Raw genomic sequence first — 17,773 nt, forward strand, 5'->3', positions numbered from 1 at the left:
AGCTTTGGGCTTCACATCACATCAACTCCACACTGAACTTTGGGGAGACCATTCAAGAGATCTCCAGTTAGAAAACCTGTTGGCTTGATCATCTTCATAAAAAAAGGAAAACACATCACTATCGTGGAGGAATACAATGGCTTCTCTCTTGAAAGGTATGGTCTGATGATTTAATACTTAAGATTAAGTTTGTAACTAGATATCTGTAAGTATAACTCCTTGATTACCACTTTTCCCTTTAATGCAAACCTATGATCAGATGAGAATACAGTAATAAGTAGGCCCCACGGGACTTCTCAGTAGAAGATATTACCTGATTCATCAACTATTATACCATTTTGATACCGCATGTACACTATCTTTAAATTTCTTTCATCATTACTAGCATAAGCACAACATTCTTTTCAAGACAACTGAAATCTGCTTAGGGAAAGTCCCTGATAATGTTAATCAATGTCTTCATCTGGCCATACCAACAGTTCATATTTTATTTAAAACACTATTGACATTTGATTTACCTAATTCAAAAATAATTTGTGGAAGTTGAGAAGAGTTGCAGTAGATAAAAACTCAGTTGCCAAGTGGTATAGCTTTAAACCAGAAACCAAGTGATTCATACTGGCTGAAGCTTTTTTCCAGTAATACATACTGAGTATTTATTGTGTGATAAAGCTAAGGTGGTGGTGAACAAATGATGGGATCAGGGATCCAGATAATCTGGTTGCTCAACAACCAGTTATAACTTCTGTTAAACCACCTTCACATCAAATATGCAATAAACTAATGTCAGGCAGCACTAGAAACCAGGATATCAGGGTTTACCATAAAAACCTTATTAAGTCATGCAGTGTTGCATGAAGCTGACCTCGATGTACACTGTACATGGTGAAAAGGCTCAGTCTGAGGCATGATATCCTGCTGACCCTCCTTCACTGAACCTTAAGTCCATATCCTCACAGCCACCTATTTCTTCCTTTTTCTTTGTCCCTGTGTTTTGACAGCTAAATGTCAAACACCACAGAACCAACTATTGCACCAGGAAGGCATCATGGAAGCTTGGAAAAAGAGCACTGGCGCTCAGCAAACATTGTGTCTCTTGTAATACTCTGGGATGCTTTGCTCCAGGATGCAGCTGTCACCTTTGATTTTTTAATCTTTGTTTTACTGAGTATAATATATATACACACACAGACACACAGACACACACACACGTGCATATCACACAGACACGCGCCCTAGATATGCTTGCATTTTAAGTAGAAGTTTAGTAACAGACATTCTACTCCAGAAATGAGAAATCATTACAGGTATATAGACTATCAAAACTAGATCTGAATAATCCATCTTCAAATATCAGTTATGGCAGCAGTTGGATATAACTGCTCAATAAGAATCTGACATGTTCTCAAGGTCAAAGATCTAAGACTGAATACCCATGCAGATGCCAACAGCACAGATAAGCTTGTTTTTTGAACTACTGAAAAATTGAAAAATGCTAATTTTGAATCTTAAGGTTAACTATTAAATAGGGATTTCCAGACCCCAGATACCCAACTAGGGAAACTGTGACTCTGATATAGTAGCTGTACAAAAGATGGTGCCACAGCACATGTATTCCAGCTCAGAAATATTCCAGACAGCTTCACTTGTAGGTCATTGCATCATTCTGCTTCATAAGTGAAAGGCAGATCAAGGAAGATATTTTATTCTCTCTTTTTTTTTTTTTTTTTCCCTTGCCAATTTGATATTTTGATCACAGATGCTGTAATCCTAAATTCAATTTTCTGGCAGGTGCCAATAGATTCCATAGAATAACATTTTCGAAGCTTGTAGCAAATATTTAATAACAAGGACAATAGTTGTTTGATCAGCATGGATCTTTATTCTGTTCCAACTGGAAAAAGTCTTACTTGCTGTGCATAATGTAGGCAGTGTTGTCTCATGAAGAATGTGTGAGGATGAGGAAGTTTTAAGCAAAAGGTTCAATGTACCTCAGAGCAGGGGAATAAGGATTTTTGGAAATCCACATAAAGCTGATACAGAATCTCAGTTCCTATGGTTAGATAATCTCTAAAAGAAAGAAACAAACAAACAGAAAGAAAATAAAAACAAAGATACAAAAGATGAATAAAATAACAAATCCTTGTTGACAGTTTCTGAAGAGAAGCCTGAATGGACATGAATGCCATTTCCTTGGCATCTCTAACAGAAATCACCCAGGCAGCAGTGGAAATGTGAAACTTTCAGAGAGTCAAAGCGGATGGGAAAAATCTAACAACTTTTTGGCAGAGCAATGCATGAGCAGGCACTGACTTTAATTCTGCTTTTTTTGTGAAAATGAGTTAGATCTTTTGAATTGACTGCCCATTTTCCCACCACAGACATTATTTTCTTAAAAAAAAAAAAAAACCATCAGAAAACCTGTCTTCCCCTGCCAAATGCAACTCTCTTTACCTTTCACAGAAGTTCAAATTTAGTCCCATTGAAGCTATTTGTCTTTATAAAGAGATAGCAGGATGTGTTTTCTATGTCTATTTCTTATTTTCTAGTATCAACTGAATTTATTAAACTATCTGTTCCACGTAATTACTTTCTGTAGATCAAGCCTTTCTAATAAGTCTGTTCTCCCAATGCCTTTGCTGTGTGCACAGAACTCCCAATTATATTAATGAATCTCAGGCACGTGATATGAGAGAAGACTATGTCTCTTATGTCATTTCAAGTGGTAAGAGTTCATTGCAGAGACCATGTAGTGCAAGCGCTAAGCTGCACAGTAGCAACAACTGATGCTTTAAGACTGGTCCAGAGGAGGGCCACAAAGATGATCAGATGGCTGGAGCACCTCCCATACAAGGACAGAGAGAATTGGTGTTATTCAGCCTGGAGAAGAAACGGCTCCAAGAAGATCTTATAGTGACCTTCCAGTATCTGAAAACGACCTGCAAGAAAGCTGGGGAGGGACTGTTTCAAAAGCTTGTAGTGACAGGACTAGGGGCAATGGGTATAAACTGGAGAGAGGCAGATTTAGACTAGACATAAGGAAGAATTTCTTCACAATGAGAGTTGTGAGAAACTGGCACAGGTTGCCCAGGGAAGCTGTGGATGCCCCACCGCTGGAGTTGTTCAAGGCCAGGTTGGATGGGTCCTTGGGCAGCCTGACCTAGTGGAATGTCTCTGCCCATGGCAGGGGGGTTGGAGCTAGATGATCTTTAAGGTCCCTTCCAAACCAAACTCTTCAATTATTCTATGATATTTAAACAAAGCATTCTTCTTAGTCATGCGTCATAATTGGACACTTTCTGATAAAAAAGAAACACACTACATCTCCATTGTAGTGTTTTCACAGATAAGAGCTGTTTCCTACCCATTACTTTCCTCTATTTTCCCCTGTGGCATCAGTAATCAATTAATACCAACAAATATTTTGGAAAACATATTATGTATAGTTTTATTTAATCAACACAGAACATTTTCCACCTGCAAATGCCACCTCCACTTAGTAGCATAATGATGGAAGTGCCATGTTTGCAGAAGAAAGCCCATCCATGCTGTTACCCATAAACAATCAAAATACATTCCAAAGACACAACAGTGTTCCCACCCCACCCCTTGACACAGGGAAGTTAGCAAATGTTACCAGCTTCAATTAACATGAAAGGGCCTTTAGAAACAATAAAGTAATTAGACACAAGAGATAATTACGTCATGTAAAGATGAGCATTCCCATAAGTGCTTTTGGCTCTATTAGAAAAGAACATTTCTCCTCTCAAATGAATTTCACAGACATGCAAAGTGTGGGGAAATGGCACCATTCTCATCAGTGTTAAAAGCATATGATAAGAATGAGGTCTCCGGCATGGCACTGACTGCAATAAATTATCAAGTGTGCGTTCTGTTTTCTGAAATGGGCTCAATTTATCATTTTATTGAAAAGGTTCCATTATGCTAATGTCTTATAAAATCACTTTTTGCTGTTGCTGGAAGGTGAAGAGGGGATATAAATTTTTATATATAGAATTTGAAAGTATTGCAGTTGTGAGTTGCCAAGGGTTAATAACCCTAATGGAAGATACAATATACATAAGAGCAAACTCCCAAGGACGCTGTAATGACAAATTTTCATAACCTTACTGGAAGCAAAATAACCAGAATATTTTTCTTAAGCTTCTCTATTTCAAAAGCAATTTTCACAGACTTAGCAACAGTTAATTAGTGGACTGAAAACTCTCCCTATGCTCTCCAATTAACCCTTGAATTCACACAGGAGACTGTTCAGGAAGTGTCATTTCAATGAAGGTCAGATTAGAGAATACCACTGTTCTTGCAGCTTATCCAGACAGCACATATAAAGCATAATCAGACAGAGGTGATTATGTGCAAAGAAAGGAATACTTTTTCTCTAAATATAATTTTATATAGTAAGAAAGTTTTCTTTCTCTGAAGTATTGGATACAAAACAGGTAAGTATTAAAAGAGGAAAATAACTAGATTGAGAGAGAAAATTGGTTTAATCTTGTAGAATAGTTCATTAGTGGTTGAGATGTTACTTGTATCCAGAAAAACCCTCTTATGCTGTGCATTGAAACACAGAATATTGTTTAAAAAAATATACCACTAAGCTTCAACAAGAAGCATTGTCTTATGGACACCCCTTACCTTGCCTCTACAAACAATATAAAAGGCTAAAGCAACTAATAAAGAGGGATAATTTTACATATACTGACATGAAAAGGCTGCCCAGGGAAGTGGTAGAATCACCACCCCAGGAGGTATTTAAAAGTTCTGTAGATGTGGCACTTAGGAACACAGTTTAGTGGTGGATTTGGCAGCAATGGTTTACAGTTCAACTCAGTGATCTTAAGGGTCTTTTCCGAGCTAAATAATTCTACAACTGTAACATATGTTAGCTGCTGAAAACAAGTGGAGATAGAGCACTGTGGCTGTTATCTCAGTGGATCATCAATAAATACTTCAAACATGGATCACAGTTCAAGATCTTCTGCCATACAACATTCACCAAAAAGCTTGGAAACATTTAAAACTTTCAAGAAGTTCTCATTCAAGTCACAAAAGGTTGTAAAACAAAACAAGAATGAGGGACTGCAAGCAGGTAGAATATCTTGCAGGTATGAAATGCCTACAAAGTGGAACTGGCAATACTAAAACCCAATAGAATCAGTAAGACGCACAAAGGAGACTCTCTTTTGGAACAGGGGCAAATAATATAAAAATAACAAACAAGAAAAGGAAAGACAGAGAAGAAGGAAGACAGGGCTACTTTTGTTACAGTTCCTATTGTCAAAGAGCTCTCAGGCCTAATCAACTCAGTTTCTGGAACTACAACGCATCTGTGACACCGACACATATAGCATCAGCTCTGTCGTATTGTACGTTCACAGTAAATTTAGGATAAAAGGTCTAACGCTTAAAGTCTAACAGTTTTGTGTATGTAATGAATGCATAGTAATAGTGAATAACAATATCCAGGAACTAAACACTCACACAAAGTGTGGTGTTGATCCAGGAATTTTGTAAAGTTTTGTTTTAAAATTTATAACAGAATTCTACATCCAGTAAATCTATACAATGTATGATGAAGACAAGCTCAGGCATGCTTCCCAGAAAGTATTTGCCAAAATCAGGACTAGCATAGAATTGCTGAGTTGGTATTTCATTCTGCTTACCTAAAAAAGTAAATTAATACCTTCCTTTTTTTTGGATATAGTTTGATCCTCAATTTGATACTGGATTTTACATTTAAACATTTGTAAAATAATGCATTATTAAAAATCTGAAATAAATAACAAATGTTGTATAACGCATTTTCATTTACATTAAAACTGGTTTAATCCTAATACAAAAGCAAAGTGTCAGTGCACCAAATCAAACAATAGTATAGTAACATAAGTAGTTGCTTGAATGTGTCTCGTGAAGTAATACTTTGGTTGCATGTTAAGTAATGTATTACTTTTTCTTGTACTGTAGTAAGAATCTTATTCAAATTAATGTCCTGCAAAAGTAACTGCCATAAGAACCATATAACCACCATTAAATGATGTATTAATATTTCAGGAAATTTAACAAAGGTCATGATCATTTGTTTTGAGAGCAAAATTTTGATAACTCTGGGAAAAAGAACCTAATTAATAAATGCAGTTGCAGTTTTCACAGAATACTGATTTCGCCTCTTCAAACTACTGATTTACAATACCGTGGACCTAAAAAGTACTTTTAATTAATTAATTTATGCTATAATTAATCCACAAATGATTTGTACAGATGCCAAGGGAAAAATAAAATCTTTATACTGATTAATTTCCCATGTAAAAACACAGCAAAATTACAGGAGAGAAAAGTTAAGGATACTTTTTCTCGTTTCTAAGGAACAGTAAATTCTTAAGTATTTGGTTTTGTGACACAGGAAAGCAAAATTAAGTCATGGGAAAATAAGTTCATTATCGTCTTATTTTTCTCCGGTGCAGTTGCTGAACACTTACTGAGCTTTTTATCTCAGAATATCAACATAGATGCTCTTGCAGCACTGGAGGCCATTTTGGATGGATCAATGCTCACATTTTGATGGCATTCTCAAAATGAGGATAAAGAAAAGCTGCAGTTGTACTTATCTTCATACTGGTAGTCACAAAAATGTGAAGAAAATTTAAAATACTTCAGGAGCTTAGTTTACTCTTACTTCAAATAAGCCTGACATAAAAATTCTCAGCATTTTAGGCTTTTTTATTAAAAATATCATAATAAAATGTAATTTAAATTACAAAGCACAGGAGTTTTAACACCCAAACAACAGAATACTACTCAAAAATGTATTTATACATTGCCAGCTCTATCTCAAGTTAAATTGCTTTTCTTCTTTATAAATTCATCACAGCTTGTCTCAGAAGTATGCACAGTTCTGACTACCCAAACCCTAAATTGTGGCTTCCCCTTCTAAAAGTTTTTGCCTACATATTTTACATATCAGACTCTTAAATATACTGGGAAACAGCTCATCACTTTATGCTTTTAAGCACTGACAATACTGAGGTTTTGTCAATTTGGACAGTTTTACATACCCTAACTCATAGTTGTTTTATTTTTAAGTACAGGAAGTTTTAACATACTTGTATGTTAAATTTTGGTAAAGTATTTTCTAACTAGGTGGAAAAGAATCAGTACCTCTTTTTACTAGAATTTACAGCTTGGCACACCTAAGTCAATATACAGCAGTACCTTCTCTTTTCTGAAAAGAGGAACAAGGAAAGATAAGGTGGCAGAGACAACTTGCATGTAAGCATTTTTAAAAGCCTAGCTGAAGAACATCAGGATACACCAGGGAACTGATCAGATGAGTGCCTTTTAAAAGTTGTAAAGAAAAGGATGTGAGTAATTATGGACACATCTTAAGACAAAATAATAAAGCAGTTGATAATTGATTAAATTGGGAATTAAATACGTAACAGCACTAATATCAGCTTAGAGAAAACAGATGCTGTCAAACTATCTTGGGTTTTTTTCTGTGATTACAAATTTGCTTGACATGTTTACCTGATAAATACACTCAGAAAGGGAAGTAATGTGATTCTGTAGTCTGACCTCCTGCCTAGCACAATCCATACTACTTCTAGGTTGAAGTCCAATCTTTGTTGCTGGATATATGTTTCAGAAATATGTCCTATATTTATTTTTAAATGGCCAAATATGGAGGATTCTTAAACCAGAATAACTTGCATTGGTAGCTGATTTCCTGGTAAGTTAAAATGTTTGTGTGGTATTTACATTTGATGACTTTCCGTTTACAGACAATGAAAGCTTAAATCCCCAAATAGCTTGTAAGATCTATGACTTGCCTGTTACCAAATTTCCACTCCCATAAATGCCACAAGATTATGTCAACATATATAAGCCAATCATGACCTGCACTTATGTATGATTCTGTGACTCTTCTCCTGAACCTTCTAATAGGTTTTTCAGCAGCTTTCCTGAAGTTTAGACATCAAAATGGTACATTATATTCCAGTTTTAGTTATGCAGCTGTCAAAAGCAGAGGAAAACACTTTCCACTCTGTTTTCTGTTTATATTTCCAAAGATCATATTATCTTTCTTGACCTCATATAATGATGCATTCTCATATTCAGCTGATGAGCCATAGAAACCCTTATGTTTTTCAAAGTCACTGTTTCTCAGGCAAAAATTCCTTCACCCTACACACATATTTACTAATATGCAAGTGGACAGATTGTAAATTAGGTAGAGGTGAAGAAGGATGAAAGTCCCATGCTGAGATCCTTTCACATGTTCATTAGAAATCATGCAAGCTGTTATGTAGCAAATAGATGCTTTAGAAAAAAAAATTTCTAAAAAAAAGGCATTTCTATTACATTTGCCTGCAAAGAGAGGAAAAATGGAAGTCTTTGATACAGAGATTATTTAGATCCATTTTCATGCCTTTTTCAGCCTGTTAATAATGACTTTCAAACTTCTGAATTTCTCATGGACAAATGTGCATTGCACATTAACAACACAATGTAACTAAGATGGTTCTCAAGACCAGTCAAGAGTGCCACTGAAGTGAGGGTGAGCTGGGAGAAGAATGTCCTATGATGCTCTTCCTCAAGGACTAAACAACGTCCCTTAGTGGAGACAGGATGCCAGGCTATGAGGGGTTTTGTCTGATCAAGTGCAGCAGTTTATACTACTTAAGTACATTACTTATATAATAGCAGTACAATTTAACAAGAATTATTTCTGTCCTTGGTAGTATGGTAGAACTCTACAGTTTGACCTCCAAGTATTCAAGTCAGTACATGAAAAACTACTTTTGCAGTTAAATGCTGCAAAAGCTTTTGTGAAAGCTTTTCAGGCGTAAAACCTTTTTCCTCAAAATTCGAAAGAAGACAAACAAAACAAAAGCAGGGCAGGGACACAGGGTCAGCATTCTGCAGTAACAAATTGAAATATCTTAGGCATCAGAAAGAGATGAAGCTTCTTAGTGTTTACTGCTACAATCATGGAATAGCTGTGCAGGATGTTAGGCTAAGCAATAATCAATTAATGAATCCCTTGCCTATAAACTGTAAGTTTAAATTTGTCCTCTCACTCACAGTTGTTGTATTGTATAGGCTTCTACTGTAGACTGATCATTGCAACAACGTCCCACCTTCTAAGACAACAACTTGATAATTTCAAGTGATATTGGTGGCATATGCAGCCTTCAGCCACTCATTCCCACTACTATTACTCATTTCTAAAGAAAATCCTTGCTAAACAGTAAAGTTGATTGGAAAACTGATCTCTGCATTAATCTTTTTTTTTGTTTTCTTTTTATCTCGCTGGATTATTTTTATTTTCTGATTCTTCACTCAGTGAATTATGTGATTACAAATTAATCCAGACCAAACCCTAAAAATTCCCCCATATTAAACAAAAGTGATGCGGCTGAACAGTCACAAGGACAAGTTTTCACAGTGAGAGTTGAAACAAGCCAAGGAGAAGATAACAGGCTTTTTAAAAGTACTTGCAACTAACATCCTTCCAGGCAGAACTGTCAGTCATTAGACTGGCTTTTTTTTTTTTTTATGATAAAAAAATCTGTTTGACTTAATCACAGACAAAACTAGTCCACATATATTCTCAATGCATTTTTTGTATTGCTGTCATTCTGCCATGAAAATATTCACTGCAATAGAAGACAACTATCACTTTGTACTTGACTTCACAGAGTTTGCAGTCTGTGGAAAAATATATCACATGACAAATTTTAAAAGGCCTTACACACATGTAAAATATTCACTAAAGTCCAGCACAAATATTAAAGCCCTCTACATATCCTGTACAGTGAAAAAAATAAATATGGAGTAGTATTATAAAGCTCATTGCTTTGCTTTTCACAGTAAGACCATCCTGAAACCCTCTCCCTAGTTTACCAGATTTAAATCGGCATGCACCCCTCATCTCATTTTTCATTCAGATTGGGAGACATGGATCATTAAGCTGGGTACTAATTTGTTCCTAAACTGCACTCATTCATCATCAGCTGGCAGTGAGAGGCTGACCAAGTAAGTTGTGGCATACTTCTGTGACTCTGCCATGAACTGTGTATTTTCTACATGAGTTACTTAAGAAACTCTCTAGCTGTTATTTTTACTGTTTTAGTAGCAAATTTGTTAAGTGTGATAATTTCTGTAGTCAAGTCAATCTCAGAGGCATCTCTGTCTCATTCACAAATTATGTTCTATACTCAGAAGCTATATGTTTGGTATTATCTTCTATATTGTGTATGAAAGGTATTTTTGTACTATTTTTTCTAAAAAGACATCTCTGATGGACTACTATGACAAATCATGACATCTGCTGTTGCATAGAATGATGTCTCTTCTCTGGGAACAAACACTGCTGTCAGTAAGGGTTAGCAAGACTCTGCATGAAGAGAAGGTTACTCTGAGAAGAATCAGGTAATAGCTAAAAGATTCTTACAATTTTTTTCTGACTTCAGCTTCTCTCTCATGAACAATTTTAAATGTTACAGCACAACCCTTTTGCAGTAACTTAACTTGTGCCTCAAATGATTTTTCGTGAAGAGAAAAGATTCTCAGTAATAATTTGTTGTATGAAGAACTACTAAAATCCATGGTATGAATCATCATAAAATTTTGTGCCAGCTATGTTTTTGTAAATAATAATTCTATTGTATGTGAATACTTTATACAAAATACATGGGTATGAAAACAATACAATGGGTTGGGAATTAAAGGCATTTGCAATCCATAAGCTGCCCAACGTTCTAGTTAAAGGAACTTCTGTAATGTCAAATTTTACAGAGATTATTTCTTGCCTTCTTGTAGATCTCTGGTTTTTTTTGCCAGTTTATAATAATTTGTAAAACTATTAGCATAATTCAAGTTAGAGGCAGGAACAACACAATAAACACATGAAATTACTCCATTTATCCACAAAGCAAAATTACTTTGCTAGAAGACACATTAGATGCTTATCACATCTTAATACAGCTTAGTTATTAAAACAAACCATATGTTGGCGATTTTTTTTTTTTTTTCGTGGTATGGAACTGTTCACCCTAAGATAGAAACAGGTAAATGTTCAGGTCTGTGTACTGAAATGTACTAAATGACTTATTTACCTGAGTTTTCAGAGGGATGAGAAATGCTGGGGTTTGTAGTATCCAGAATAACAGCCAGTCCTGCAGAGAGTGATGGGAGGATGCTGGTGCTGAGATCTACACGAGTTAGACTTTCAGGTTCTCTTTCCAAGGCTTTTAGACTACCTCCACCATGGTTACCTTTTGTCTCATCCTTGTTCTGACTGTTCTTTTGTGGACTCTGAACAATATGAACAATACTTTGCTGGGCCAGGTCACAGTTCTGCAACACAAAACCAAAATCCCAGTAAATAATCACTTGTGACATAAGGGAAAAAATCCCTCTATCTCCAATTTGTTATTTGTTAAATGGTCTCCAAGCCATTTTGGTTAGAATTTCAGTGTGCAGTAATGGAGTTTAAAGCAAAGTGACAAGTGTAAATTGCTGGAATTAGGATTACTTGCATTGGCAAAAAGGTCATAACACTTACAAATTCAAAACATTTAACAAGGAAATGGTGGATCAGAGCCAACAGCTCTAAATAAGTCTGGTTTATTGGCACAAAGGAAAAACTCCACAGAGAACACTACTAAATCAACTGCTAAGAATATCCAATACTTAATATGCCTTTGCACATATAATGCTGATAGCAACTCTTTATGCAGCAGTTTAGGGTCAAATTTGACAATTGCAGAGACTTCATGACCAAGATACTCCAACGTATCTTCAATAACTAAAGTAGGGAGGATGATGCTACTGATGAAGACTGGTAGTTATTTCTTGTCCCTAATCTAATTTTCAGTCTAAATCTGGCTTTAGATGCAGACTCAGTCTGAGTTTCCTGTTCTTTCCAAAGACGACATTTGTTGACTTCAGAATTAGAGAAAGGTTGTAAAAGATCTCATGACTGCTACAGGTGGCTAGTAAAACAAAAGGATTACTACCCTTTTTATGTCAAGAAGTCTCACATATACGTAAGTACTTCTTTCTCAGCTCTCATCAAAAGTGACTGTCAGACAACCTCTCCAGATCTTATGGCTCAGAAAAGCAGCAGGCTGAATAAAGACCTTATGAAAAGTTCATCCACGATAAATCAGGATAGAATTCACATTTTGTTTAGTGTTTTCCTAATACAGAATAGCAAAACAAAATACTACCTCAGAACTAGAGATGACAGGTTTTAGATGACCTATCATTAATGAAGGGCTTTCAAGAAAGATTTGTATTGAAGTTCCCACAGCACAACTTGCGACAAAAATTGTTTTTTCTGGGTAATACCTCCTGGAGACCTGTATTTAGTTCTCCAGTGTCACAAATGAACCATATAGAAACATCAACCAACACAAAGAAGTCTGAATTTCCCATTTGTCTCAGTATCTACAGAATATCTTTTTTTTTTTCTGTTTGTATCTGCAATTATTACATGCAGTTTTAATTGTAAAAGACTTCTTTGAAGATATTTTAGAGTTTTTTTATACCCTTGTTACTATACTACTCACTTTCTTCTACCACGTGGTCTCACTACTGTTCAGTGGTTTCCCTTCACTCTCTTGCATTATTTCTCAGTACCTCCCTCTCCACTCTTTCTTTCTTATGTAACACAGTTCTAAAAGACAAAAATTTGATTTGCTTTTGTTTTTTTCAAATTGAACTCTCTCTTTAGTGAAGCAGCAGAGATTTGCCAGAGCATGGATGATGCAATCTTAATAGTCAAACAAAGCATTTAGTAGATTTCAACTTTAAAATGTTACATTAATATTAAAGGTCTCCTTTTTATGTACAACTTGTTGCTCACAATATTTTAACAAGGTCCATGTAAAGAGCTTAATAATTTCATTCATTAACACAAAATCAGAAACACAGCTGTCACTCTAAAACTCTTTGAACTAAGAATATTGCAAAATATTATCGAATGTAATAAGCAAAGAGAAATTAATAATGAAATTAAGAATCTAGATTAATGAGGAGCTCAAAAGCGATATTGCGCAGTTACAGGTGGAATTACAAAGGGAAATAGGTACACAAGTACATAAAAAACCTCACAATCTTGGAAACCTGTAATCAACTGTCAATTAGTCAAAACATGTTTTAATGAGCAACACTTCTGGCAGTTTTACTTCCTTAAGCAGTCCCTGTCTTGTCTTTTTTTTTTTTTTCACCACCTACTATCCTTTTCAATTTGTTTCTTTTTAAAGTTTGCATGAGGTCCCTGAATCAGTTCACAGCGTGATGTTATGCTACAGTCACATTGTAGCAATGCTGCAGAAGACAGAATAAGAGGGACGGCAAGGACTGCTTAAACCAACTGAAAGGACCCTGCACCAGTCTTGCTTTATCTTGACTGCTGTACAAACTTAGATGCGTGGTTTAAATTGATTGATCTCTAAAAAGTACAGGTTTCCTTCCAGAATTTTTTTTTGTGGGACGGAGGTTATGTGGTTAGCTTAGAAAAAAGGGAAGGGCCAACAAAATGAAGTCCCATCTTATGTACTTATGTACTGTTCTCTCTCCAACAGTGTCAGGAACTACAAACTCAAAAAAAAAGGTGTAAAATTTACACCTGCATCCCTATGACCATAGCAATACTGTATTGCTGGATTTCACTTAATAGAAGTTTTCACTTTAGAATAGTAGGTGAACATGTTATATCTTACGTTTCTTGCATCTCTTTATCAAAAATAAAAATGAACTTTGGAACACCGACCATCACTACTGATGATGATAATGTAGGTCATAGACACAGGAGAGCTTAATAAGCAGATCCCAGAATAAGCTTTCAAAGACAGCAGCTATGAAAACCAAACGACATCCTTTGATTTGTATACTGACTATATTTGATATGGAAGTCCCTGAGCAGTAATAAACATGAAATCTCAGTTCTGTAATGTTGTTTCTGACTACACTGGAATTGAATTTGACTTACGTTTAAAGGAAGTTTCATTTTGAAGCTTTGCAAGAAAACTGAGAAAACAGTACAAGGGGAAAAAAGTAAAAAGTTTGTGATCATATCGTAATTGTGAAGAGACCTGGATGAGAACACCATCAAATAGTTGCCAGAATTAGGGTGTCTAATGCTTTACAGCCAACTAGATTTCATAGGTCTGCAGGGTTTTTTTCCTCTAAGAAAAGAAGTAGAATTCGAACTATTTCTGTATATGTTCAGGTTTTGCCTTAGGTTACTATTGTAACACAAATCTAAGATACAATTGTTTATGTCAATGTCATTTTCATTTTCTTCATGTATTTGTTTTATGCCTCAGGAAGCATTTCTTTAGAGAATATCTATTATTAATGATCCTAGAGATATTGTCTTGTCTTATCTGTTGATCCAAATTAATGCCTGTGATCCGTATTCCAAAGGGAAATACTGCAAGTGTATATATTGTAGATTATGAAGTATCTCCTTGCAGTAGGAAAAGGGAGCTGAGAAGACACAGAAGTCATGAAACCCAGTACTAAGGACTGGTTCTTACAGAGAATGGGTTTTGGTCAACTTGGAAAAACAAATTCATAGCAGATGAAATTAAAAGCTTTTTCATTCAAAAGTTTTGCTTTCATATTTTTTTCTGAAGTTAAATTTCACAGGGCTGATTTCACAGGGCTGAATCAGCACATCCTGAGTGAATAACACAATACTCTTTGGTGCTGCCAGCTGTTGGCTAACTAGAAGGTCACTTCGGGAGACTGAGCTAAATTACGAAGAGGGAAAAGTTGACTATATTTCAGTAACTCTGAAACCCTTTTGTTCTGACAGATTTCTGCTTGACAACATATTTTGATAGTAACATCAATATTGAAAGAAGAGATACATAGTCCACTAGAGTTCATATTATATTTTCTGAAGTGCAATACACTTTTAGATGCTTTATTAAAAAAAAAAAACAAAAACAACCAAAAAACAAACAATGCAAACAGCAGAGCAGAGATTAGTTTGTATTCACAGACTTGGATTTGCATGTAAAAGAAGCTCATTTCTTGTAGTGTTTTGCCTTCAAATATTTTCATTTCATGTTTGCCACCTGTGACAGATGCATTCTACCCACCTCTTTTAACCAAACCAGCAGCAGTCTGTTTCAGATTTCAGGGGAGGTAAAGGCCTGCCTGCAGCTGGGCCAAGAACTCCCATAAGAAACCCAAACAGAGAAGAGTGACACGGCAAACATCAATATGAAGCCTTGTGCATAGCTCTATTATATGCAATCTGACTACAAGTCAACCACTTTTATCCCATTAATATAAGAGTTTTCTTTGAGCTCTCCCTGCTGGGCAGTGTGGCTGCATAGTGATGATCTCCCCTAGTGCTGGGATACCTCTCATGGGTGCTCCTGGAAGAAATGAGATCTTTTGTCAATGACATACCCCATTTAAATCCTCCTTGCATAGCAGTCAGACTGCACACCAGGCAATTCTCCTTTTTAATAGGTATTAGTTGCTCAGTGTAAATAAGTAACATTTTAAGTGGAATAAATAATTTGGAGCTATAGTATAGCATGGGTTTGTATGCTGTTTGCTTAGCTTTCTTATCACGAGTATTAAGACTTGAAGCACCAGGCCACAAGCTGGGAATTTTCAGTTAAAAGCTTTCCCAGTGCATACAACATATTCAGTCAAAACACGGCCCCCAGAGTCAATGAAAACAGGAAAATACAGAGGCTTCAAGGATACAGATAATCAGCACCAGTTGCACCAAGACAAAATAAGGACCTGTCTGAAAGACAGCAAAGGATTCCAATGAGGAATAAGAAGAACCCAGACGCCAAAATTACTACTGAAATAAACCAAATTACTACTGAAACAAACCATCGTGTGATGAGCAGGTAAATAGTCTGTAAGGGCAGAATTCATAGAATCATAGAATCTTAGAATAGTTTGAGTTGGAAGAGACCTTAAAGATCATCCAGTTCCAACTCCCCTGCCACGGGCAAGGACATCCCACTAGATCAGGCTGCCCAAGGCCCCATCCAACCTGGTCTTGAACACTTCCAGGGTGGGGGCATCCACAGCTTCCCTGGGCAACCTGTATCAGTGCCTCACCAGTCTCATCGTGAAAAATTGCCCAAGGATTTCTTGGTTTATGCCAGCCCCTCTTTGCAGTGTCAGCCCTTCTGCAGAGTTGGTCTCCCCAGAGTCGACTATATCCCACTATTAAATTATTTATTTTATAGGATCTTGATGCCTGAGGCCTGCTTAGCAAAACCTCAGATTTGAACTCCAGAGTGAACCCATGCTGAATGCCCAGATGGGAAAAGGAAGTGAATTGAGGATAAGTGTTCTGAAGCTTTGAAATCTTAGCTAAGTGACGCAGGGTATCAGGTATGCACATACAATTCTTTGGCTACAAATACATATAACCCTCATATATATCCCCTCTGCAGTAACAGCATGACATTATAGTAGAACTCTTAAATTGCACTTTTATTTAAATAAAAGCTTTATCTAAAAAACTCATTCATCACACTAACAGTTGGGTTTTTTTATCATTTGGGTTTTTTTATTTGCCCACCAGACTCAAAAAACAGTTTGTTCACACTCCACTGCCTAAGATCTAGTTCAAACTTTTCCTCTTATCTGGAGATCCACATCTTTGCCCATGAATCCCTAGGGCTTATACAGTGGAAACAATAACAGTTTGCCTAATTGATGCCTATTTACATTAAGCACATAATAGACTGCCTGATGCTACTCAGTAAGAGATTCACACAAGGAAAATGTTCAAGAAGAGGTATTTTAAATATCTAGGAATGATCACCAAGAATGAAAATACTGGTTTTCCAGTTAGGCTTTTTGTTAACTGTGCTGCACTTCAATATCAGATGGGAAACTGAGGGGAACATTTTTGTCTCATTAATCTGCAGAATGCAAGAAATAATTAAATAGCTCTCCAGAGTACATGTAGCACAATACATCTCTTTAGACCAGTAGGACACAGGTAAAAGTGCTGATGACACAGCAACTTTATTGGAAAATTCTTTTCCTGTGGATAGTGTAAAGAGACATTAAAGGTAACCTCCTAAACAAAACAAACAAACAAAAAAATAAAAATAAAATAAAATAAAATAATAAAAAAACCCAAAACATATGAAGTTCCCAGAAGAGAGGAAAGTAAGCCAAACAAACCATACTCTGCTAGTGCTCTAACCCTCTCACAACCCAAGGACAGAGACCACGTCTCAAAAGCAGCAGACACAGAAAGGAAATCAATTGGAAGAACAACACTATTTTCATCCTGTGATCAGAAAGAAAAAAAAAATATATTACATTGGGAGAAGAAGCTGAAATATTAATGAACTTGAAAGTAGAGATTACCTAAAATAAAAGATACAGGTACAATATTAACATTCTTTTGAGCCATGATAGTCTAAGAAACAAGTAGCAAGGTTTGCAAGAAGACTTAACGTTTATTTAACCAAATGATACAGAAAGAAAAACCAAATAAGCTTTTGGGCACAGAGGCTCTTCTACAGGTCATAGCAAAGGGGAAATCTGAAAGGAAAATTAACCACTGTTAAAATAATGAAGCAAATCAGCACCCTGATCTGATATCTCCATGCATTTGCGTGAATTCTGTCTGCTGAGTGGCAATGAACTAAATATTGCTCCACATGGGCAGAGGGAAAAAAGCCAGTGCACCACCGTGCCCGAATTACACAGATCACTTAGCAGTTAATTCCAGAAA

General features: G+C 36.0%; 1 protein-coding gene across 2 annotated transcripts in view; it reads right to left on the reverse strand.

Annotated features, from left to right (window-relative positions):
* Positions 1-17,773, reverse strand: part of PRKN (parkin RBR E3 ubiquitin protein ligase) — a 722,467-nt gene that overhangs the window by 471,864 nt on the left and 232,830 nt on the right. For both annotated transcript variants that reach the window (XM_054062010.1, XM_054062009.1), the window contains exon 3: positions 11,139-11,379. In XM_054062010.1, coding sequence (XP_053917985.1) covers positions 11,139-11,379 — 241 coding nt within the window. The remainder of the gene's footprint in view (positions 1-11,138; positions 11,380-17,773) is intronic.

This window comes from Cuculus canorus, chromosome 3 (assembly GCF_017976375.1).
Source record: "Cuculus canorus isolate bCucCan1 chromosome 3, bCucCan1.pri, whole genome shotgun sequence".
NCBI classification, from domain to species: Eukaryota; Metazoa; Chordata; class Aves; order Cuculiformes; family Cuculidae; genus Cuculus; species Cuculus canorus.